Raw genomic sequence first — 25,800 nt, forward strand, 5'->3', positions numbered from 1 at the left:
TGAGCTAGCTCCTGTCAGAGCTGGAAAGGCTGGGTGAGTCCAGCCAGGTGTTTGGCTAATGCTTTACATGGAGCAAGGTTTTCCTTTGCTTTCCTCTATCCTGCAAACCTTCTGCTGACAGGCCAGATATTAAAATAAAGACTGTGTGGCCCCTATTGATTCTGCCCAAGGTTTTTGGGTTTTTTTTTTTTTTTTTTTTTTTTTTTTTTTTTTTTTGTTTGTTTTTTTTTTTTTTTTCCTGTGGAAGCCCGACACGCAAAGTCTTGCACTGTGCCTTTCAAATCAGGCTCTGGATCAAGTCTTGCAAAGATTGTGTGCAGCTGCAAGGTTGCTGGAGGGGTTTTTATCCTCACATCAGATGGAGCTGGGGAAAAAAAAAAAAAGAAAAAAAAAAGCCAAACAAAAACAAGGGTAAATCACAGAGCCAGCAATTTTCTTGGCATCTCTGGGATTGTGGCTCCTCCTGCCCCTCCGGCCTTCAGAAATGTACTCGGCAGAGCTGCCTGCATAGAAAAACAAATGCTTCCCAAACCAAAACAGAGTTGGGTGTTGGTAGTGAATGGGCCAACACTGCGTGCTGGCGTCATCTCTGCCCACTGCCAGCATGTTGTCATAGGAACAGCTGGATTATTTTACAATCCAGCTGTGGAGCCAATTCTCCAAAGGAGTAGACTGGAGGGAGGAGAGAGGAGCAGGCAGAAGGCAGCACTGCTGTATTTTCTGGTAACTGGAGGGAGGAGGATTATTAATGGAGAGAGGGAGGGAAGGGTTACCAGTGAGTGCCATCTATCATAGCCTGAAACCACAACTAGTCATTTCCAGATAGCTGACTGCTGTTAGCTGCATCTGGGAATTGCAGGCTGCCCTGTGGGAAAGGGTGGTGAGGAAAACGGCAAATCTTTTTGTATTGAGGCTGATAATGTGTCTCACAGCTTGCTGTCCTGCAGAGACCATGACTTGCCAGCTGTGGGGAATGCTGTGCACCTGTACAGCTTCCCACCACCCCAGAAATTTGTAGCCGATCAATTCATGGGTGTTAGCTTACCACGAAAATGATTCATCACTTTCTCTTTCCCTCTTTGCAATGTTTGTTGCCCTGTTTCCTTTCTAGAAGTTCCTTGGATCCTGTTTGGAGGCTGCAGAGCACTGAGGGCATTGTAGGTGCCTAAGTAGAGGTTTAGTCTTTGAGCTGGTGGAGGCTGTCACACAAAAGTGAACACACTTGGTCCAGTGGCAGAATGTTTGCTCTTCAAGCGAATTCCAGGCCTTGCTGTTTAGCAAATCCCACTGGTTTGGGGCTTGATGAGTACCCACAATGAAGATTTGATGACAAAAGCCAGGAACCTGCAGCGGTTGAGCGAACAAAGCCCTTCGCTCTGATACAGGTGCGGCTGCTGCTCTTCTGAAAGGGAAGTCCAGGCAGGAGGAATTTGTCTGCCTGCAGAATGCTCCTGGCCCAGGGAGAAGTGAGAGCAGGCAGGGAGGCTTGGCTGGAGACCGTGGCGTTAACATGTCACTGCTGTGCCGTGTCCAGGGCGCGGGTACACTCGCGGCGCCTGAAATGAGGCGGCCGCCATCCCGTTCCAGTGCGGAGGTGCCGTGGCGGCGTCCCACGACGAGGTGGAGAGGGCGGCGGGGTCCGCCTGCGAGCGTGGCCGGCAGAGGGAGCGGCGGGACGCGGGCCCGGCCCGGCGGCGGCCCGGGAGCCCGGCCCGGCCTGCGCTGCTGCGCGGCCCCGGAGCTCAGGCTGCCGGGCACGGCCGGGACACGGCGGGGACAGAGAGCCGCCCCGGCCGCTGCACAGCCCGGGGAAGCACGGGGCGGGCAGCTGCCTCTCAGCTCCGCCAGAGTGCTTGGCTTGGCTCGAGTTCTCCTTCGGTAACACGGAGGGACGTCCGAGCAAGAGCTGCCCGTGGGTCGTTGCCAGGACAGGTGAATTAACCTTGCTTTTCCCTTGCCAAACCATCTGGCTGCTCTGATAGGCCTGACTGGCTCTGGAGACGCCTTCCCTCTGTTTGCAGGTGATGCCAGGCTGGGGGGAGTGTTGATTTGCTGGAGGTTGGGAAGGTGCTGCAAAGGGGGTCTGAAGAGGCTGGATTTATGGGCTGAGGCCAATGGTTCGAGGTTCAACAAGGTCAAGTGCCATGTCCTGCACCTGGGTCACAACAACCCCAGGCAGTGCTATGGGCTGGGGGCAGAATGGCTGGAAAGCTGCCCAGCAGAAAAGGGCCTGGGTGTGCTGCTCAACAGCAGCTGAATGTGAGCCAGTGTGAGGCCAGGTGGTCAAGAAGGCCAGTGGCATCATGGCGTGCGTCAGAAATAGTGTGGCCAGCAGGACCAGGGCAGGGATTGTCTCCCTGTACTCAGCACTGATAAGGCCCCACCTCGAGTCATGTGTCAAATTTGGACCCCTCACAACAGGAAAGACATTGAGGTGCTCAAACATATCCAGAGAATGGCAACGGAGGTGCTGTAGGGTCTGAAGCAGAAGTCCAATGAGGAGCACCTGAAGGAGCTGGGGTTTTTTAGCCTGGAGACAAGGAGGCTCAAGGGAGACCTTTTTGCTCTCGACAACCACCTGAAAGCAGGTCATAGTGACCTGGGGGTCACTCCCAACTAACAAGCGACAGGAAACTTGAGGAAATAACCCCAAGTTGCCCCATGGGAGATTTAGATTGGGTATTAGGAAAATTTCTTCACTGAAAAGGTTGTCAAGCATTGGAACAGGCTGCTTAGGGGAATGTTAGAGTCACCATCCCAGGAGGTGACATTTATAAGACATGTAGATGTAGTTTTTAGGGACATGGTTTAGTGGTGGACTTGGCAGTGCTGGGTTTGTAGTTGGACTCAGTGATCTTAAGGGTCTTTTCCAGCCTAAACAATTCTGATTCTCACATGCAGTTTTTGCCAGAGCTGGAAGGGCAGGTCCAATTTTATTCCTTGATTTTGAAGTGATGAGTGTGTGACAGATAAGGACCACAGAATGCCAGTGGCATTCTCACATAATGATTTTGCCCTTTGTCAGAGCACAGAAAAGATACTGAGCCTTTTTTCATTCTTCACTTGCCATTTTTGTTTATCTCATATATGGATGGATGCTGTATGTGCAGACTAGGGTCTAGGAGATATTTGAAAGGGCAATACCTGTCCTCTATCTTATTGGTTCTTAACATTTTAATTAAATACAAGTCAGATTTGCAAAGAAGTATTTTAGGCACTGCAATGCCTTCTTCCATCCCTCCTTTCTCCATTCTTCTGGCTCCTCCCAGTGGTCTCTGTTGACCCTGCCAGTGAAGACTGGCAGTCCCCTTTAGGGGCATAGTTGGTAGGACCTTGAGAACTCACATCCAGCACACAGCTTTCAGCATGTGTGCTTCTTTACCAACACATCTCCAAACTTGTGAGAGAAGCTCCAGTGAGAACTGGCAACTTTAAATTATTTTCAGGATTTGGACTTACTAGTGAAGGCACCTTTGAAGAAAACTGCTTCTGGGCCTTTTTAGTAGTGCAGTTCTGGACCTGGCTTCTGTTCTAAAGGAGTTATTTGCAGATGAAAGTAGCAGATGAAAATATTGTGCAATATACAAAGAAAATGCTTTACATGGTATCTGAACTGCCACTCCAGTTAATTCCACATTTTTGAGGAGATAGCAAGATTCCTCTTTTCACATTTTATTTTTGGTCTCTACTGCTTTGGGGACATTTTTAAGGAGGCACACTGCAGGCAGTGACTAATGAAGTGTCTCAGATGTCTTTCCGTGATATGATAGTCACCAGTGTGGAAAATACTGCATTTCTTCTGAGGGGAATTTTGTCTCTTGCTTTCTGCTATAAGGAACCCACTTTCCTGTTCTTTATTTTAGGCTTCAGCAGAGAAGGAAGATTTAGGGGGTTTTAGGCAAGTCAGAAGGACAGTTTTTTCTAGAGCTTCAGCAGCTTCCCATCACTGTGATGCTGAGATAGACTTTCTTTCCAAGTTATCCCCAGTCTCAGCTGTTACATTTTTACCTGGTTTCATCTCCCATGCAGCCTGTCACCAGGGCACTGTGCCTTTGCTTGGTAAGACTTGCCAGCTGTGTGGCTGTTGTGGCTAATCTGTTGAGCTGAGTGATTTGGCCACAGCAGTGGCACAGGTCAGTGTGGTGCAACAGTAGCAGCCCCAAGTGTACTGATATGCAGATAGGCAGCTGTTTCCAGTGCATGGATCAGCTCTTGTGATTTGTGTAATGAGAGCAGCAATTGCTGCTCCCTAAATTTTGCATGGATGCAATGTAGGATCTCTGGTTGCTTGTGATATAGCTATATGGAGCTTTTACTTTTCAAAAGGTTGGTGTTGAAAGGTAACAGGGCTGTCCACCACCAGAAACTACTGAAGAGGAGATATGGAAGCTGGGGCAGAATATGGGAAGGAAGCAGAAAGAAGAAAATAAAATTGATACAGGATAATTGTGGAAGGGGAGGTGGTACATTGGCTTTTACAGGGAGTTACTAGTGTGGGTCCAGGGAGGAGTAGCTGAGAATTGTCCTGTGGAATTACTTGATGCATGTTGGCACTTTGAGGGTGCCATGCGGTGGCTGGAACCCAGCTCTGCTCCAGGTCTTCCCTAGCAATTATAGGTCCCTGGTAAGGCAAACTGAGACCCAGGCTGCTGTGCCACTGCTCCTGCCAGTGGTGCTGGTGATGTCAGTGTGGGGAACATGCAGCAGTTAGAGCATGCTGCTGTCCAGCTCCTTATGTCTTTCAGGTTCTTTCTCTTCATAAATGGTCCTGTGTGGTGCACTCATGGCCAGTGATGGATCCTGTGCTTAATGCTTCATTCCCAGAAAATAAGCAGTTCGGCATTGAACCAGTGTTTAGCTGCACTCTCAGACAGAACTGCCCTTGCGAAAATAAGCTTCAGGCCCTTCAGTGCATTGTTTGACTAGGGGTATCCTAGACTCCTGTGTTTGAGACTCTCCTGTGAGCAGCCCAAATGGTTTTCTTGAAAAGGGTCATTAACAGACAGTCCTGCAGAATCCCTGAATGTGTTTGTTGTTGTGAACTGCAAACATAGATAGGTGTGATGTTGCTGGGTTCTTGGCATTTGGTACCCATCCGAGCTTTTCTGCTTGCAAGCATTTCAGTTTCCTAAGCTTGGAGTCACTTGATGATAGAAAAAAAATAAGTGATCAAGTGAAGACTTTTAGACTTTTTCAAAAAAATCAAACATCATTGCTCATCATGCTTACAGTCTTGGTATTGCAGTCATGAAATCCTGTCAAGGAGAAAGGCTTAAAAGTATGGACAAATATGAAACGGATTAGCTTGCTGTCATTGTCCAAGCTGAATGAAGTGCTGAAAGAAAATAAACGTTCACAGTGAGACACAGCAGGGATCTAAACAAATTCTTTTAGCTTTAGTAATAATCTGTAGGGTTTCCTTACTAAAGTAATGACTGGAGAATTTTTTATTTTAAAGCTGGGTTCGTGCTCTGACACCATCACCGCTGAAGCTGCGCAGTTCAGCATGGACCTGCTCTTGCTACAGAGGTCCAGCTGGACTCTCTCCTGTCCAAAGTGTTTCTTTTTGGAGGCAATCATGGTAGCTGCATATGTCTACTAGGCATGCAGCTGCACACATAGTTTTTGATTTGGACCTCTGCCTTTTAAAGAACAGGCCATGAGTGATTATAGTTTTAAAATTTGCTTTGGAACTAGTATGATCCCTGAGAGTGCCTTCATTTCCAGAAGTAGCTGGTCAATGGATTTCTCTTTAGATAAAGAAATTTCTGTACTCTGGCCTGAGTGGAACTTGCCAGCTGCAGGAAGGATTGTGGCTGCAGTTATGTGTGCTGTAAAGTTCCCAAGATTCCCATCACCACCTTCATTTAAACATCCCCCAGCCCTGCTATAAACAAGTGAGAGACACTCCCCCTGCACCCTGGCTGTGATCCAGGGACATCAGAGCTCTGGCTAGAGACAGGAGGGGAGAACAGAAAATAGTGTCCGCTCAAGAACCATCTCACTGAGGATAGACACTCACCATTAGCAAAGCCAGACAAACCTGGGGTTGCTGCTTAATAAGCAGTTTATTTCTTGTCCACATCACAATGTGCAAGTGAGCTGAAAAGGCATCAAAGCACCAGTGGCAGACAACTGCCTGTGCTTCATGCACAAAGGGCACTTTCTTGGCCTGTCCTGTTGCAGCAAGATACCTGTAGGGCTGTGGATGTAGTGTATGAGGCTCTTGGCAGGTTTTGGATAGTTTCCTAAGGTGACAAAGTTTATGTAATTTTGCTGTTTACCATGGGGCCCTTCTGTCAACTTTTGAACATGTGGAACAGTTTCAACCAAATTTGAGAGAAGAGCAGAAATTCCCCAGGTTGTTACATTTCTACAAGTTCTGTGAAGTTCTACAGCTGGACAGAAGGATCAGGCCTGGTTCAGTGCCATGCCATGGAGAAGACATGGAGAGTGCAGCGGGTTTGGACCCTGGTCTGGAAACTGTCCAGGGATGTATGGGCACCCTGTGTATGCAGGGGGTGTGTGTGTTAGTACCACAGGCAGCACACACATGCATCAGAACTAGCCAGAACCGGGGATGGGAGAGGTGGGAAGAGGAAGCCAGGATTAATGTCATGTGGGAGAGGCATTCAAAGGCAGGGGACATCAGTGTGGAAGTTGGCTCAACTGCTGTTTTCTTGTGTTCCAAGATCCTTATCTAGGCCAGCTTGTACTTCTTAATACTGGAAAGAAACCTTGACAGTCTGTGCTAATGAGTGAAGATTTAGATATGCCTCTCTGTAGCTTCATGCACTCGAGTATAAGACTCACTTGATTGGCTCCATTTTCTAAGCTCTTTAATCAGGCTTGAAGGTTGAAAGCAATGCCTGCACCCTGAGGGATTTTGCAGAGATTAAGGTACAACCCATCAGCTCTTGGCAAGTTTCCAAATTGGCATGGCTTCTTTTTGTGGGAAGTCTTCACTGCTTGGTCTGTATATGCTGTCCCCTTGCATCAGGTTTATGGATCAACAAAGACTAGGGGGGTGCTACATAGCAGCTGAAGTTTCTTTTGGATACTGCTTATTCAGAAACTTCATGGACCCACAGTCTGATGTCCTCCTCTCTGGATCTGGAGCTCATGGCCTCTTGTCTGTGGTTCCAGGGTGTAGCCAGCCCCCTCTGGTTGCCATGCTCTCTGCTTCTGCAAGGTTACACAAGGAAAGCTGAAACTTTCTTTCCAGAGGCAGCGAAGCAAATTCAGTCTCTGACAAACCTGGAACAATGAATAGCTTGGAGAAGGTGTGCTTCCAGGACACATGCCAGCACTGAACCAGAACCAGTGGCAGATTTACAGAAATGCCACAGGCAAAACGAGAGCTCTGGCAATTCACAAGCTCCCCAGGTTTGACAGGCAATCATCCAGCCTCACCTCTTGTGTAAGACTGGCCCCTTCATTTCAAGTAGTTACCTCTGTCCCACACCCAATAATATGGGCTTGCCAGCAGTGCTTTTGGGAGGTTAACCAGCCTCAGTGCAGGATCCAATGGAGACAGGGAATTGATCAGCCACACTCTACAAAACAGTGTTTTATTTCTAATCAGAGGTTGCCTGGTAATGGCATCCGGCTGTGGTTCCCGTTCTTCCTTTCTTCAGGAGATTAAAGACTATTTGAGTGCTCCATGTTTACTCCCTGGGATTACAGTGGAATAAAGACACTTTCTTCTAGCGTTCAAGACGCTAAACAGGCTGAGCTTACTGTGGGGCAAATAGTGCAGCTCTCAGCTGCTGTAGTCTCTCTTCTTCCTCCATTCCCCAGTGGTCAGCATCCCTTTTAAAGTAGGGAAGTTATGCTTTTGCCAATGCTGTACACTGGCATCCATGTACTTTCCTTTACCTCTATCCACTATGTTCTTCTCTGACTGTCTGCTGTGAGGACTCAGGCTGGATTTTAACCCATATTCCCAAGGAGAAGTGCATGGAGCTATTTTATATGATGCAAAGTGCATGCTGAATCAGAGGGACAAAGCCAGCAGTAACAGAAAATCTCTTTGGAATTGTAAGGGCCGAAAAGAATTAATCACTGCAGAGAAATGGTCCCTCTCATCTACACAGAGGGTGGGAGAGAGAGAGAGAAGGAAGTGCCTCAGAATGGAGAAGGGAAAGAAAGGTTCTTGCAGTGTCTCTGTCAGTACTAAAATAAATCTCTGAAAAGAGAGAGAGAGGGGAAACAATAGCGGCAGAAAGCTGCCAGAGAGATGCCTTAGGAGCAGATCTCTTCCTGGTGAAAGGCTGCCAGCTCGGGACATTTGTGGTTAGTTTGCTTTTGAACCTAGTAACTTCTGGCATGCACTTGTCTTGCTCATGTGGGGACTGCTTGCTAAAAAGGCAGAGTGGTGATACTGAGGGCAATATCCTAGGACGAATGTAGCTCAGCCATTGGATCAAATACTGGATTTGAACTGACCCAGTCTTGTTTTGGAGCAACTAAACTGTCTGGTGGGCTGGAAAAAACTCTGGGGAACCTTGACTAAGGTTGCTAGAGAGCAATGTAGCAGAGAGTTTCCATCCAAAAAGGATCCAGGCAACATGTCCTTACAGTAAACAGAAGAAAGCCTTGCAATTCTGTGATCCTTAAGCATAAGGGGGAGTAGATGAGGCTGCTGGGAGCAGGCTGTCAGCCCTGGGATGTTTTATACTGACAGAGCACATCTGTAGAGCAGAGCTGCCAGGCTGTCGTGCAAACCCACTGGGGGACATTTCAAGCACATGCTGTCTGCAGCTCTGGGGCTCCTCACACCTTCCTGGGCATGACTGCAGACAGGGAAGCAGGTCAAACCATCGGCATTATTAACAGCAAATCTGACATCTGTGCTGGCCCGTGGAACAGCCCAGGCATTTGGTTTGTTTATTTTTCTTCTGCCTTTGGCACTTTTTCTCCCTACAGAAGGCGCCCTGAGTGCGTTGCTAACACACTGCTTGGGGTAAGCACTAAACGAAACTTCCACAATTTTGAGGAACCCAGCTCAGGCATTTTTTTAAATGACTGCTTCTTTTTTGTGATTCTTGGACAAATTGAAACTAAAACCTCTTCGCTGACACAGTGTTTTTGTCTGTTGTGCTGGTAGGCTGCTCTGTGGCTGCAAATCTCCACCATACTCAGATTCTGCTCTCCCTTGGCCTAATTTGACACTCTGGGCTAATTTCATTAATGTCAGTGGAGACATTTCCTCTTTATGCTGGCGCAGACCTAGTTTGGACATGAGCCCTACCATACCTAGAGGAGAGCTGCAACCATCAAGATGTGTGCAACAGAGGTTCTGGAGTGCAGAATATGAGCACATAACTGCTGGGGACAGAGAAAGAGCTGCTCTCCTTCCTCCACTTGCAAGTAGCTTTGCCAAGAGCAGGTTTTCAAATGGGAGCTGTTAATTTGCCCAGGACTTGCTCTGCAGCACTAGGGAAATGAACCTTTGCATTGACCTTGGCCTGGTTGGAGATATCCTTCAGAGGCACCTGCTCTCCTCCTTCCTCTTCCCACTTCCAAACCTACCTGTCAGCATCCTGGTGCCTGGCATCATGAGCTACTTTCTTTCTTAGTCTTAAAAACAGTGGGACTCAGAATGTTAGGCTCTTTGGGGAAATTAGAGTCTATTTTTAGCTGAGCTGCTTTTGAGGGCATTTCCATAGGTATAGGTACAGTGTCCAGGGATTAGATCTTGGAGGCCTCTGACTGCTAAGATGCTGAATAGAGATTTGGTGAGTCTGGCAGTGGGGGTTCGCTGGTCCCTCTGGGGGTGTTGCAGGGAGGGGGCTGGGGTGGGTGTAGCTGGTCATATGTAACAGCAGCCAAAACCTGGTGTTGTAATGTCTGAGACGCTCTGAGTTTGGAAAAGGCCCCAATGATATCACCCTGCAGAACTGTTAATAATGCAGGAAAGGAAATGTTCACAAGGCTTTTCCAGATCTTTAATGGCGAGGAATTAATACTCTCTCTTCCTATGTCCATTGCTCTGTTTGGAAATGGCTTTCTCTCACCACCAGGCATCAAAAGGGATGGTTCTTTCCCTTTTTTTCCTTCTCTTTGCTGTTGCAATCTCTCTATCACATGTAGCAGTGAGTGTTGAGGGCAAAGAGTATGAGAGTAATAGCTCTTCTGCACAAGCTCCCTGTGAGGACACTGAACTCTGCATACCATCCTTCAGTTTTGCTTAATCCACTTCCAGAAGAGATAAACAAGCAATGGTGCTTTTAGTGCTGCCACAGATTATGCAAAAAAGAGATTTGGTTCTGCAGGAGCTCTCATGCTACTTCTCCTTTGTGGCTCCTCTGTCTTTACAGTTCTCCATACCCCACAGCAGACCCAACATGACCACCAGCCCTCATCAGAGCTCCTTCCAAATCCTGCAATGGAGACCTGCTTGACTTCGAGACATTCCTTGTTCATTATGGCTGTAGTCTGCTGCATAACAAAGCATCTCTTTCCTGGAAGTGAGGAGTGACACCATGCAGAGATTGCTTAGTTGCTCTCAGCTCTGCTTTTTTATCATGATCCACCCACTGTCACAAGATCCTTGGGAGAGTGGGAAGTAGAAGTCAAAAGCTGGAGCCAGTTAATGTGAATTAAGTGAGCAGTACTCCACATGGCACAAAGAGCATGCAGAATGATGTCAACCGGTGACTGCATGAACTAGGCGATTATCTCTGATTTTTGTCAACCAAAATGTGAAGAAGAACTCAATGCAATAAGACTTACAGACTGACTGGGCTGGTGTGTCATACTGAGAACAAGTGAAAATAAGGCCTGTTAATCTGCTTTGCTGGGGAGCTTTCTCTTGTAGCCAGCTGCTCATTGCCAATGCATAGAGACTTGCCTCCCCCCTTCCCTAGTGCATGGGCTGGTCTTCCTTCTGCCATCTGTGATGGATGAGATCAGTGTGGAGCTCCCGCCCTCCTGCATGCAAGAGAGACAAAGTTGTGGACAATTTGAGAAAGGGGCAAAGCAGGTAACAACTGTAACTTTCACGAAACTTCATGTCTTGGACTCATAGGTTCCAGCATGGACTTGTCTGCTAACTGGCTGAAAAAAGACTGTGATGATTTGTTTATGCTTGTGAGCAGCAACTTGCAGCAAGCAAGGTCCTACTCTTACAGAAACAGAAAGGTAATCGATTTTCTAATCAATTGCACTAATTTTTGGAGTGCAGCCCAAAGGACAGCAGTAGGGAGCAAGTCAGGCTGGGGGTCTGTGTTATGTTAAGGTTGCGAGAAAGGCCAGTGGGATTTTTCCTCTTTAGGAGGGGAGTGAGGATCTCTCTTGAACAGTTTACCAAATATTGTGGTCTGAACTGGGGCAATTGGAAGTGTTGACAGATAGAGGAGATAGATTGAACATAATGCTAACCAGTTTAGCCAAAAGATGACATAGGTGGGGGAAGCATTGCTGTCTCCAAACATCTGTGAGGAGATGGGGATTGCGTTAGCAAAAAGGGAAAATATAGACAGCATCAGGAAAGTACTTCCTAGAAGTGAACTGTGTCTCCGCAGGGAGCGGGTGGGAGTTCCATATCTGGCAAGATGGAAACAGCAATAATAACGAATCTGATTACTTGCTATGTAATGATAACAAATAATGTAAAATGAGTCTTGATAAAGAGCTAGATTTCTCTGATAGCAACAAAATGCACAAGCCAGGGATGAGCAGGGTGGGACTTGGCAGGTGTCTGATGCTGACAAAGGTGCACCTGGGAGTTCTGTTGACTTCCTTGAGCCACAAAGCCCGTATTTATGTTTTTGTTCACTTAATACTTCAAAGCAGAGAGAAGTTCAATTCCTGACCCTTTCTCTGAGGTTTTTCATTTGAAGGAGAAGTCTGGTACAGCAGTGATCAGTTTGTGCTTTATTTGCTGGCAGTGGGATCCCAGAGAACTGCCCTCACCGGCTTGATTCATTCACATGCTCTTTGGAGTGGAAGGATCTCCCAGCAAAGAATGCAGAAAGGCAAATGTAGATTTTGTTTGGGGGCTGTTCTATGAGATAAGCCAAGGGCTGGAGTGGGGTCTTAAATGGACAGTCACATCCAGGAATATGTGAGAATCATCTTCTCTGAGATGTGGCCAAGATCCTAGACACCCTGGCAAAGGGAGCCCTGCCTACAGAGCAGGTGGGGTTGTAGATGTGGAGAGCAGCATGGTCTATGGACCCAAGTGAGCCCCACACTACATAGCCTAGTCCCCAGGTTTCTCTGCAGCTAATTTCTTGGAAACATACCAGCAACAATCTCCTATTGATACACCACTCAAAAAGATGGGATTAAGGCCAGTGTTTGGGGCCTTTGGTTTTGGTGACTGATGAGCCCTTGATTTGCTTTGGTAACCCAGGAGCAAGATGGCAGTATTTCATTTTCTTTCCAAACTGAAAGCCTTGGTTTTGTTTAGCATGGTTTATAGTGCCAGCCCTGGAGTGTTAAAATGTGAGAGGGGAATGCCCTTCACCTGTGCCCTTGCCTTCACCTGTGCCCCTACACTTGGTTGCTGATGATTATGTCCTAAACAGTAATCATAAAATAAGAGGAAAATTATGATTGAGGAGGTGCTGGGAGAGCTGTACCACTCCTGGTGCATCACCTGCCCCACGAATGGAGGTGAAAATGGGTGACTTAGGGCCTGGGAGCGCAGCTGTGGCAGTTGTTTTACAGGGTCAGGTTTCAGAGTGGCTGAATGCTCTCCATGGGGGTGAGCCTCTGTCCACAGCAAGCTTTGTGAGGGCAGAAGGAGAGGAGTTTCCAGCCCTGCCTTACAGCAGCCCTGCAGCACAAAAATGTCAGACCAGAGGAACCTGAGTGTGCAAATGTGAGGCATGGGCAAACATGGGGAAAAGAAGACAAGAAAATGGGCTGGTGGTTGAAGACAATTTTTACCCTGAAGCATGTTTGTTGGAGTACACAAGGAGTCCTCTCACGGTCCATAGGAAGGCAAGCACAAAGGGAAAAAATAAACTAAGAATCAGGCACCTCAACAGCCAGATCAGCAACGCTGTTGTCCACAGTTCCCCCAAAATAGGCTGTGTCATTTCAGAGACGCTTCCACTCCCCCTAGTCCTGCTGCCTTCATCCACGAACAGCCCCCCAGCATGCTCCTACCAGGTACTTGTTAAACTGCCCTGTGGAGCCTGCGGGAGCTGAATGCAGAGGGGAAAGGGTGAAGAGTGGGTGCTGCCTTGGATGTGGTGGCCAACCTGGGCAGGAAGAACACAGCATTCTTGCTTGGAGATCCACCTGGATCTGTGGAGATCCACCTGATGGAGGCTCCCTGCTTCCCCAGGATCTTATGAGATGGCTACAAACCACTGCTTCTAAGGATGCTTCCAACCTGCCCTGATGTGCAAACTATACCTCCTCTTCCTCTATGGCCCTTCCTCAGCTAAAGGCTCTCTTCTTTTTTTGTGCTGTGAAGGGTTCAGCTCCCTGTGTTCTTGAGGCTGAAATAATGAAAGTAATACCCAATGCTCTCAGGTCTGTTTTCCATCATAAGAAGCCATGTGGCTTACCCAGAGCCAGCTCAGTATGTGGAAATGGATCAAGAGGAGTGGCCAGTCATGGGACAGAGCCAGCCTGTAATGGCAGCATACCTCCAGTGCAAAATTTGGTGGTCAGCTTTTCTCTCAGGTGCGACAAATGGGCAAAGGGAGCCCCAGCTGGCAGCATGCACACCATGTGCTGTATGAAAGGAACCTCAGAGCTGTGTGAAATACATTAGCAATGTCACCTGTCATTTTTGTCTGGCTTTGTAAGCCTGGCTGAGAGCTGACCAATTGTCCCACCAGGTCCAGCTCTTTTCCATGACAGAGGTATCTAAACCAAGCAAGCCCTGAGCTCACCTGTGCTGAAAGAGCTCCCACGTCTGGCCCCTGAACTGGTGTTGCACTGCTCAGCAATGCTGCACACTGGGAGGCTAAACTGATCCTGCCACAAGAAGAGGAACCACCAGAGCCAGCACAGCCAGCCTGACTTTGCACACCATTCATGAGGGCAAGCACTTTGGGAATGGTCATCTCTCCACACTGCTCCAAGTCTGTTGCTACAGCCTGGCCTGATTTAAAGGCTGGATACTAAAATGTCTAAGGAATGAATGGAAAGTCCCATGAGGCAAATACTGGGAATGGTCTGGAGTGCAAATTTCCCTCATTCCCTCCCTAAAACAGACTTGCCCTGGGTGCCATGCGGGCCATGGAGAAGTTAACTCTGCAGCTGGGAAGACATCTGCAATTTGGTGAGGATAGGTTCTTTCCACAGAGGGTGCTAATTCTGCATGACCTAATCTGGGTTTGTTGCTTCTCTGCACTGTGAGTCACAGTGTGCACAGTCCTTTGGTCACTGTGGCAGGCTGCAGGACTTCACAGTGGCCTTTTGCTCTTCCTACAGACAATGACTGTCTTTGACTTGGCTGTCATGTGCTGTTTGATGCTTTCCATTTATATCTAATAAGATCACCACAATCTGCAGCAACTGTAGGTTCTCATACTAAAATCTTCTCAGCAATATATTAGCTGGTCAGGAGTCACACTGGTCCAGAACAAAGCCTGTATGAAAAAAATTCCCCAAATAAGCCACTGATAACTCTTAGGAATTGAAAGCCTTAGTGTGGCTGTCTTGTGAAGGTAAAGCTTTACAGAGCTGAGTGGAGGGGGAAATACTTTTGGTATAAAAATAAAGCAGAAGTTGATCATTCACGGCAAGGTGAGTGCTGTCTGCCTTATCAGCCTGCCCAGCACCCATGGAAAAGCTGGTGCCATCAGTAAATCCAGCCTCTTGACCAGAGGACTCTCTACCCTACCCTGCACTTACTGGGACAGCTGAGCCCTGAGACTCTGCGGATTCCCAAGCTGCAAGCACTGGGACTTGGGTACCAGATTAGCTCTTTTTATTTCCTTTCATTTAGTAGGATCCTGCAGAGCTGGGTAGCTGCCAGTCAGTCTGTCAAGATGTGAACTATTTTGGGAATTTTTATGATGGAACAATATTTTTTTGGTAAACAAACGGAAAGCTGTTAAACAGGGACCTTCACCTCACAGCTCCCGGTTCAGCTCCCTCACTGCTGTGATGCCACAGTGACTGTACTGTCCACTCTGCAGAGCTCCCTTCATGGCTCCTGCAGGGGCAAGACAAATAGCAGCTCTTTTTTTTTTTTTTTTTTTTTCACTAACTCCTCAACAAAACCCCAAAACCCCCAGCCCCCCAAAAAAACCAAACCAAAACCCCCAAACAAACAAACAAAACAAAAAGGCCCCCATCAGCCAAGAAAACAAACAAACAATCCCCAAAAAAACAAGAGAGAGAGAAGAAAAAGAGCAAATTTGCTTTAAGCAGCAGAAGCACTTTCTTGGTGGTCTTAACCCCTAAGATACCTGAGGGCAAGCTGTATACTGTCTCTGTGTGTCATGTTATGTGACCGTGTAGCAGCTAGCCACATCCCAGGCTGGATTTCCTCAGGGCTACTGGTGACACATGAATCCAACCAGCAGTGACACAGGGCCAACTGTGTACAACAGGAAGACTTCCTTTTTCACAGTGTCTGTTAATAGGAAGCCCGGATGGAGTCATAGAGTGCACAGAGGAAGATGTTTGTCTGGAAGAATTGAGCAGTGCAAGAAAGGGCAGGAACATTTCTCACTCTAAAATGGATGTAGTGTGTTGCTCAGGGGAAAAACCCATAAGGGGCCAGTGAGTCCTTCTTGCTGCCATAGGCTAAAATTAGTTTCACCATTCCAAGGTACTGGCAGCAGAGAGAATCTAGTCTTACATGGGCTATATCTACCCCAGCCTTTGGGGGAAGTGATTGATGGCTATCAGTTGGAATGAGCCAAGGCATTTGTCTGCTCCGTGCATTTTGTCCGTGTCACAAAGGCAGTTTGTGGTTTTCCTCAGTTCCTGGAAAGTCCAGTCCAGTTTGTACAACACAGTCCCTACTGGCAGCCCATTAATTCCAGACCACGCAGATCGCTGAACAATCTCGAGGGATGCCATTCTTCTTCTCTCTCTGCCCCTTGATCCACTCTCAGACTTACCAAAGAGTTGTAGTTTGCTCCACTGAAAAGTCGCACAATGGGATCTTTTGCTTGCACCATGCTGATTCTGCCTTGGGATCTCTCCTGTAACTCATTAACTATTCTTATTCTGAGACTCTGCTACTAATGATTTCTTTGGAGGAGCCTTCAGTAAAGTTGACTGTGGGCAAGTGTGCCTTCTCTCTGTCAGCAAGTGCACCTCCTCCCTGGCCAGCTGTCTTCCCTTCTCTGTGGGCAGTTGCAACCCCTGCACTTCCCTCTCTTTTTTGTTTTTTTGTTTGCTTTTGCAGCCTCAGCATGTCAGCTCTGGCCCTTACCCTTCTCCATTTCATTCTGATGCTTCCTGGGATTCTTCCTGTGTCCATGCACGCGCGTGAACCTCTTCTTACCTGTAGGTCTTCAGTACCCTCCCTGGGCAACTTCCCCAACCCGCTGTTCCTGCTCTTCCTGTCCTCTGCACAGAGTACCTTCCTTGACTCTGTGGTTTGCTCTCTGCCATATAGGAGAAGAATTCACCTGGCCTCACTATGAGAGTGCCTATGCTGTGCATGAGGACTGAGAGTCCCAAGACTCCTGGGAGCACACGGGCTGAACATCTTGGGAACTGCAGCAGTGATGCACTGGAAGAGATGCACACCGGTCCTCAAGCTCCTTGGTATTTAAGGCACTCCCATTCTGCAGCTGAATGTAAAGAGATAGATTTACTCAGGTCTTTCAGATCCCAAGTCTGCATTTTAAACAGATATCTAAGCTGTCAGGAGTCCTACAACTCATATCTGCTGTGACTACATCTTCTGCTGTCAGCTTTTGGAATCTCACTTCTATTTCCTCTTGAACTGGCTTCTCTGTCTTTACCCACTGGCATCCCCTCTCTTCACTGCACCCCACATTTAGCCCCATGATTTGAACTTAAGTCTACTTAGTTGGTCCATCTGCCTCAGAAAGAGCACACTTCATCATCAGTAAATAGCTCAGCTCTCTTCCTTTTGATCTCTTTTCTCCTGAACTATGTGTGCTCTTCTGTGGGGCTTTATCTCTTCAGCACTCAATGGCTTACCTAAATCGGTGTGGCTTATGCTGTTCCTCCTGCTCAGCCTCATTCCTTCCCTAAAGAAGGCTTATCTTCCTGCTGCAATTTTATTTCTCCAGCTTCTCTCCATCTTGGTTGTCCCCAGGTTCAAGTATACTTAGTTTTCTATGTAAGTCAGGGAGCTATGCTCCAGAAGGATCATCACATGGGAGAGGGGACAATCCTACAAGTCATGACAATGTGTTTTGCTTATGTTTATCTTGTGCCTCTTTGGGCCTTAGCCCTATGGTTGTCCAGCTCTGTCTTCTTTGTGTCAGACTATTGGAGGCATCTTTATGATCCCCTGCTTGGGTCTGAGCACTTGTCACAAGGAGGTGCAGCAGAATGCATGGGTTTTGTCCCAGCAATGCCTCTGCTGTGACTTGTAGCTCTAGACCCAGGGCACCAGAAGAACCCTCTCCATCTCTGGTTTCCGTGGCTGTTCCTTCAGTCAGGTTGTAGATTAATATACCCACAAAGCTGGAAGGCAACTTAGCCCCTCTTCAGCTGTTACAGCATCCAGCTGTACTACATGCTCAGGGTGCCTTGTACTTAGGAAGAGATTTCAAATCATCCCACTGGCAAAAACAGCACCCTGGGTAAGAGCTCAGAGTCCTGCCTCATTGGTCCACCTATGCTTTCGTGAAGGATGTTCTTTCTCTCAGCTTCCAACCTGCAGGCATCTCCTGGTCCTCTGTTGTTTATGATACTTCAATTTGTTGCCTTGGAAATAAGTTCTGGTTTATCCCAAACAGAGCCTACAGTTTCACAGCACAATCAAGCGAGAAGAGCAGATGGTTACCCCATCTCTTCTGTTGTGTTTCCCATTATCCTCATCCACAGTTGGATGACAGGAATCTATGATTCAGTGCAAGTATCTGTGGCACGTCTGCATCTACCCATGTAAGCTGGGGAGCCATGTTTCTGCTGGGATATGACATGCCTTTGTGTCTAGCATCATTATTTTGGCTTCCTGCAAAGGAAACTTGACCAAAAAACAAAAAAACCCAACCTTCTTTCTTACTTCAGTGGTGTCTAGGATCAGGGGGCAGAAGGACAGTTCAATACTCTTTCTGTTCAATGCAGTTTCTGTTTCCCAGGGCTTTGTAGTATCTATACTTAAGCTTTCAACCCTCTGCAACCTCATTTTACTGTTTTATTTGTTGAACTTTGGACAATATATACCTTGTGCTCTCTGTAGGCACTGGCATTCTCCTTTCCTGCAGCTCTCCTGGGCTGAAACTGCAGTTTGGCAGCAGCTGTGGTAGGTAAGACTCAGGATATTGCGTGGAGGCTAGATCTTCATGCAAATGCCTTTGCTTGGAAGCAGTTTTCAAAAGAGCTGGTGGTCCAGAGACACAGTGGTGTCATGGCCCTAATATGCATTTGGAAAATGGAAGAGTTGTGGGGACTCTACAGGGCTGAGGAGCCTTCAGGATCTGAAATGGCTGGGGGAATCAGCACTTCCAAGCCCAAGATTAATTGCTTTGCAAACAGTTCTGCTTTCATTCCTCAGTGCTATTCTTTGCAATTCAATCTGATTTGTTTGAATTCTGTTCTGAGGCTTATGTCCTACCCAGCGCTTTGCTGCATGAGTGCTGTCTTTCCTTGCCTGAGCAAATTTAGACTGGAGATTAACAGAATATTTTTTCCTTTCTGAGTAGTAAGATCCTTGGGAAGCTTTCTAGTGAGAACAGGGAGAGCAAAATTCCAATTGGTTTCAAGATTGAGCCTGGCTAGTTTATGAAGGGAATTATGTAAGTAATGGTGTTAGTGCTTATGGCTGGATTTAGTCATTTGGTGTCTCTTCTAGTTCTACCTTTCTGGGAGACAGCTATGTTTAAAATTCATTTGAAGAAGGGAAAAACTATCCTCCAGGTTCAAATATTCTGCATTAAAAATGGAAAATGGAGCAGAGGAGATTGAAAACTGGTTCTTGCCTAGCAGCAGGCAGGCTGCAGAGCCAGGTCAAGAAAGGAGGTAGGATTGTGGAAAGAAACAAAATTGCTCTAGTTCATTGTAGAGAGGTGGCTTGGGGAGGGCAAGGCTGGGTCCTGGGGCGGGCAGTTGTGGGTGATGAGGCCAAGAAGGAGGGCCAAGTGCACCACTGGAGTGCAGGCTGCAGGCCTGTGAGATATTGGAGGAGGAGAGGGGAAGAGAGTTGCTTCTGTTCCTTTCCTGCACATGCCATATCTGGCTCTTTTGCTTATCACTGAACTTATCCTTTCTGCAATGAGTAACTGACTGAGGCTCCTTGTGCTGCTCCATTAATCTGTGGCTTTCCATTAACAGGCAGGTGCTTGTACCCAGGGGACCACCATGCTGACTGCCAGAGATTCCTGGCACTGGGTACTACAGAGTTAAGCAGCCAGGCTGGAGTGTGCAAACAAACAGTGAGACCTGTACTAACAGCCCTGCTTTGTGTAAGTGGGAAGCACAGGCTCCAACTTCTTCCGATTTCTCACCTGTCCAGACTGGTACAGAAAGAAAATGCCTCTTGGAGTTTCAGAGAAAACCACACCTATTTACAGTGGATTCCCCAGGGCCCTCCTGTGGGGTATTAACCCTTCAGCCCCAAGCCTACAGTCTGCATTTGGTAGGAAGGATTCCCTAACATCCCTGGGGAAGTCAGCCCTTCTACCTCCACTGCAGGAACTTCTCCTGCTTGTCCCCAGGGCATTGGCCCATCCCTAGAGCAAGTGACTAATTTCTGTTTTCTCCCGTTGGTACAGTTATCTCTGTTCTTTGCAGAGCTGTATGCTGGGGCTCTCTCTGTGTGTACTGGGCTTCCTGACCCAGCTCCTTCCCCCAGAAAGCAGAACTTGCTCTTCTGTGTTTGGGTTGGATCTGTGAACGTGTCTCTCTGTTTGTCTCAAACCCCACCAAGTTTCCCTGAGATACCAGCTCATCCCTCCCCCTTGAAATATCCATGCTTTCTTCAGATTTCTTCCTGGTCTCACTGTTTGCTTTCCCTCCTTTCCCTGGTTTCTGAGTTTTCTCGGAAGGAATCCCGTGCTCTGGCCTCCTCAGGCTGGAGTGTTGTGTTGTTGTTTTTCCTTTCGTCGCTATGGGCAGGGATTTTGAATACTGAGCCAAGGAGAGGGAGGGAAGAAGCGAGGCTGTGAAAGAAGGAGGGAGTACAAGGAGGGGGTGGGAATGAAGAAAGCCAGAAAAGTGAGAAAGCAAAGTGTTCAGGGGAGCAGGGTAAGGAAGAAATGGTGGAGAAATGAAATGGGGAAGAAGGATAGGGGGCACTGAGTAGAGAAAGAGTTTTGGATAAATATCAGGAGATCTTTCTCATTGGTTCTTTCATTAATAATACTATTGCTGTAGACAAAGATATCCAGAGGAAGGCAAGGAGTCCCCACCTCTCCCTGTCCCAAACCCCTCTAGGACACAAGGCATGAGAAATCCTTCAGAAAATGAATGTTTAAGCCCAAAGCAGACAGTAGGTGCATAGGCTGCAGTAGGGAATGTGTTTGATGTGAATCTGGCTGATAGGGAGAGAATGCAAAACACAAAGACCCAGTAAAAAATCTAGGACCTTCATTCAGCCTGTTGAAAGTAGGAAGCCTGGGACAGGACTGACACGTTTTGGGAACAGGAAAGAAAGTAGAGTAGCTAAGGAAGCTTAAGACACAGCAGAGAAATTAAGTAATTCCTACACCTAAAAGAAAAAGAGACAAATCCCCCTAACAGTGCTTCTCAGTTGCTACAGAGAAGGCACCTTCAGGCAGTGAGAACTTCTAAAAGCAAGGCTGGTGTCTTAAAAAACAACAGTCCTCAGGGTTGGGTGTCAGCACCTGAGGAGCAGAGTGCTAGAGAGTGACAGCTGTGTGCAGCAATAGGGGAGGGCAGATAGAACTAAGGAATTGCAGACCTAGGTCCTATTTCCACCCCAAGTAAACTGTTGGATGCCCATTACAGATCTGCAGGCCCCCATCTACCTGATTGGCTACATTGCAGCAAGAAATCCATGGCTCACTTTCTCTGCTAAGGAAAATCATGCTCCTGGAGCTGCTGGAAGTTATGGAGTGTTTCTTGTAGGAAATAACAGCAGGACGTGGATTTTCAAAAAGCTAGGAGCACTGTCTTTCACAGGAACTTCTTGACAAGGCTAAGTGGCCACAAGGTGATTTGTGCTGGCACTGCTGAAATACTGCAGAGCAGAAACTGTGGGCTCTGAAGGCTCAGAGCCGTCTGCCTCTGGGAGCCATGCTGGGGTGGCTTTATAGTAGAATGGAAACTAATTCAGACAGTAGTGAGTCTGGGATACAACTCCAGCTGGAATACTCTGTATGCTTCTCATCACCCATGTTGGGGAAAATAGGGGACATAAGGCAGACAAAGAAAATTACTAAAAAGATGAAACTCCTTCCACATGAGCAAGGACTGCAAGGAACATGACATCAGTTTACAGAGAAGATGTATGGTGAAGGGATATGAATTAGATAGATAGAACTGTAACTTTTTAAAGAGATGTGTACATTTCAAAGTTTAGGCCAGTGTCTAAGATAAAAAGGAAATTCCTTTTTGAAGAGATTGTTCCACAACTGTCCAACATAAAGATTATTTAACTTAAGGATCTGGCTTGTCAGAGACAAGCTCTTGCACAGCATTTTCCAGCCCTGGTATCTAATCAGTTTTATTTTTATAAACAAGCAACGTGGGGGTCAGTCAGCCCATCAGCCTGTGTGGCACTGTCTGACCACTGTGGTGGTGACCACTCAGACCTTAGCACTGCCACCAGCCCAGACACAGCTGCTTTCCCTCAGTGACTATGGGGTAATTTACCATCCTCTCACTCCTACTGCTTATGTAATTTTTCTTTTCTCAGCCCAGTTATGGAAAATGTCATGGAAAATGACTGGAAGTAATTTTTTTTTTAAAATAAGACTAGAAATTAGTTAGGGATTCATGAAGGGAACAGTTAAATCAGAAGTGAGTTGTGGCCAAGGGGACAGTGGGACATGTAGCCAGAGGTGGCCAAATGGCAGCTACGTCTTTACTTGGATCACCACCATTCTCTCCTGCAGGGTGAAGTTCTTTCTTGCTGCAGTTGGATATTGTACCGTGGCTTACAGGAGTTTGAATGTACAAGTCCTAGGTCACATCCTTCAGTGAATGGTTTTCAGAATTGGCCATCAGGATTGCATACTAATACTGAAGACAAAGATCAGGAAAAAGGGAAGCAGATTCATGAGGATTTGGGTGATTAAGTGGACGGGTAAAAGATGAAATGCACTGTTTCATATAGCAAATATTGGATGACAAGTGTGTGAGCAAGCAGCAGGTCTGAGGAATCCCAGTTAGGCAGAGACACAGCAGAGCTCTCTCAGCCTCAGTGGGTGGGAGGGGATCATTAACCCTGTCAGCCTGCACTGAGAGGCAATGCCAGAGAGAATTTTACATGTGGGATATCAGTGTGGCTTTATATCTGCCAGGCACGTTCCACATGCGTGTTGTTGTGCTAGTCAGCCCTGAAGAGATTTCAGGAGGTGAACTGGAATGGCTAACATCCTGATTAGACTTAGAATATTGATTAATTTCAAGCACATAAAGCTGTGCTTGGTCATGCACCAGAGACGTTTAGGCCTAGTGTATTCATTGGCTTTCTTGGCCAAGAATATCTCAGGGAGGTTACTGTAAGCTCGTCACTACTAACAGTGGCATCAGGAGGGTGCAGAGGGCAAGCAAAGGACTACCATTGCTCAGGTCTTAAATATGCTCTCAGTGCATTTGGACAGGGCACATTAAATGTCAAGGACCCTCAGGAGCCTTGCCCAGGCTGTGGCTCTTGTCGCTGTGCCACAGACAGGGCTGCAACTGGTTTCAGAGAGAAACCTGACAAGAGGGATCAGTACTGACTGCCTCCTCTGCCCACCTTCAGAAGACTTCAGGAGGGTAGTGTCCACTCCTGCTGTGAGAGGGCCACCAGACAGTCCAGAGGAGGGGTGAAAGAACAGGGATGGTTGCGGTGCTGTTTTGTGGTGTCCTGGCCTAGGCCTAAATCCAGCTGATGAGCTGCACAGTTCATCCATGTAGAGAAGGCAGAGAAATGCATGCTGGCAGGAGAAAAGCAAAGACTTTTCCTGAGGACTGAGAGCAACTCCTTTGCAGTCAAACTTCTGTGCTGGCGCCACTCTGTTTTGCTCTAGAGTTCTCTCTGTTCCTGATAACTTTCTGTCCCCATGTTATGTTGCAGGGGCTATGTTTCCACATCCATGAGCCTTCACCTTCCACACACTTTATTTTGGACAAAAATATGCAAATCATTCCTTTCATCTGAAGAGAAAGCCATCTGCCAAGCACCAAGGTACTGACAGCTTTTTATGTTCTGTGCAGTGGAACTTATGTTTTCTTTTCTCAACAGCTCCTGTCTCCATTACAAATGCTGCCATTCACATCTGATTAATTTGTCTTTGTCAGCACATTTCCACCACAGTGGCAAGACTGACCAGCCCTGGTAGGGCCAGACGTGTTTATCTCCATCATTCAACAAACAGCCTGTTGTAGGTAACTTTTTTTGTTCACTTTTACCCATTGAAGCCACAAATTCTCAATTTATTGTTATGCCTTTTCTAGCCAAAATTAAACTATCTGAAAAGTAAACATATTTGGTGCTTACATGAGGCAAAACCCAGCTTGGGAAAAGAACAGTTCAAGCACAGGCGGCTGCAAGAGCAACGGAAATTCCCCTGTGAGAGTAGAGTTCCCAAGTCAAGGAAGAATGATGCAAGTTTGTCCCTTTAAACATGTGCGTAAGCATTGTCCCCAGACAAGGATTGCTTCCCTGGAACTAGCTCTTCAATATTTAAGTTAAATAAGTCCCAGTTAGGACTAACTTGCATTATTATAATAATGGAGGCTTATCTGGCTCCAGGACCTGCAGTGGGGAAGCAGGGAAGGACAGAAATTGTAGGCTGAGGGGCTGTCCTTCCCACTTCCCAACCTTCAACAGTCTTGAAATCAGTGCACCGCAAACATGCTGCAAGTGCTGGTCTTTTACAGACCGGTGGATGTTGGATCCTTGCTCCCATCCTGTGGAGGCTGTCTGGGAAAGAAAGAGCCAGTACTCAAGGCTGGGGCAGTAGATGTCTATGTCACAATGAGACCTCCCAGCTCTGCCCACCAGTGAAAGGGAAATGAAAAAGGCAAAAACGGTGGAAGACAGAGCAGGGAAAGCTCTCTTTCTTCCAACTCCCTGCAAAGAAGGGGAAATGGCACTTTCCCACCTTCCCCGGGGTAGGGAAAGGCTGCAGGAGGAACCATGTGCTGGACTGGACCATGCTCCACCAGGTCATCAGCCCCTTCTGAAATCCCTCTGGTTTGCTCTCTTCCCTTCCCTCAGGATGCATCTGTTGTAAGGAAGCTGCCATGCCCTGAAGGCAACTTGTCTGATTTGCCAGAGAGAGATATTGTTTGTCAACCCCATTGGGATACCTGCAGCTTAAGGCAATAGAAAATTCTGTCCTATCTGATGCAGGAATGAATGCATATGGAAAAAATACATCTTGGCTGACATTTCTCCTTTCCCCCCAAGACAAGGTGCCAAGATTAAGGAAATAATTGGGTTGGATGCAAAAGTGCATAAAAAGTATTCTGCCTCTCTGAGAACAAAACAAACAAAAGAACAACAGCATAAGAAGATTAGTAATGAAGATGCATGTGGTCCTGCCAAGCCAAGATGTTACCTTATTCTGTAGGACAACTTGGGCAGGTTATATCCTGTATTGAACACAGCATTTCTGATCCCATGTTCCTGCTCAGTCCCAGATCTCTCCACATGAATTCTCTTTCTCTTGCTGAGGTACAAAAGAGGAGGACAAGGCTGGAAGTGCTGATGGCAAGACCATGTAGATGATGAATAGTGTGAATCCTCGGTGGTGAAAAGAAATGAATTGGTGAATGCTGAAAAGAAACAATGACTGACAAGTCAGAGGAAGGAAAATAAGGTAGGGTGGATGGTGCCTCTTTGTGGTGTTAGGTGGGTCAGAGAGGTGACACTGTCACTTAGCTGGGTGGTGCTGCTCAGCCCAGTGGTTTTGCTAACTACTCTTAGGATGTTGTCTTTCCAAAGGAAAAGGAGCCTTTCTGTCCTGAAATGCTTTAAGAGCAACAGTCCTGGAGAATCCAGTACCTGTGGCTGGTCCAGCATGGTCCTCCAGTTGTGCAAAACTTTGCTTCCCCAGGATAGTTTGGCTGATGCGGTTGGGAAGAGGCCAATGTTAGTGAGAAAGAGGGAAGAGATAAACACAAATCAGTTATCAAGAAGGCCCCAGTCTGGCACCTGCTCCATGATCCCCATCTGACATGAAGGTGCTAGAACACTGGGCACCATGAGTGTACCTGTGCTTCAGGCAATGTCCCTCAGTGATGTCCCATTGATGATGAGAAAACAAAACACCTGGAAAGAGGAACCTTGGACCTCTCTGCCTTCTCCTGGTTACTCTCCAGGTCAGTGGAGCGGTGGAGCTGAGGCTGACAGCCCTTGGCTCTTGTGCAAGGGAGAGAGCGTTGTGTGGGACATGAGCAGGCCAGGCTGGGAGAGGGATGAGATGAGAAGGTCCTTGCCTCCCACGGGACAGTGGAGTGACTCTTCAGCCCTCCCTGCCCCTGTGCCTTTGCTATCCTGGGTGAGGTGGGCTTGACGCTGGGGAGCACTGGATACTCTGTCTGGTCCTT

The 25,800-nt window shown here is 47.3% G+C and overlaps 2 protein-coding genes across 2 annotated transcripts in view; one reads left to right on the forward strand and one right to left on the reverse strand.

The window, feature by feature from the left end:
• Positions 1-25,273, reverse strand: LOC136291893 (uncharacterized). Its single transcript, XM_066186985.1, has 3 exons — positions 25,256-25,273; positions 1,046-2,070; positions 1-364 (listed from the first exon to the last, which is right to left on the reverse strand). Exons 1-2 carry the CDS (start codon positions 25,271-25,273, stop codon positions 1,108-1,110), a joined length of 981 nt encoding a protein of 326 aa, XP_066043082.1. The 3' UTR covers positions 1-364; positions 1,046-1,107.
• JDP2 (Jun dimerization protein 2) overlaps positions 24,911-25,800 on the forward strand; it is a 20,636-nt gene continuing 19,746 nt past the window's right edge. The window contains exon 1 of the mRNA XM_066188522.1: positions 24,911-25,070. The gene's annotated coding sequence lies outside the window, so the exon portion shown is untranslated. The remainder of the gene's footprint in view (positions 25,071-25,800) is intronic.

This window comes from Chamaea fasciata, unplaced genomic scaffold, assembly GCF_029207755.1.
Source record: "Chamaea fasciata isolate MVZ Bird 193981 ecotype frontalis unplaced genomic scaffold, bChaFas1.0.hap1 SCAF_7, whole genome shotgun sequence".
Classification (NCBI taxonomy): domain Eukaryota; kingdom Metazoa; phylum Chordata; class Aves; order Passeriformes; family Sylviidae; genus Chamaea; species Chamaea fasciata.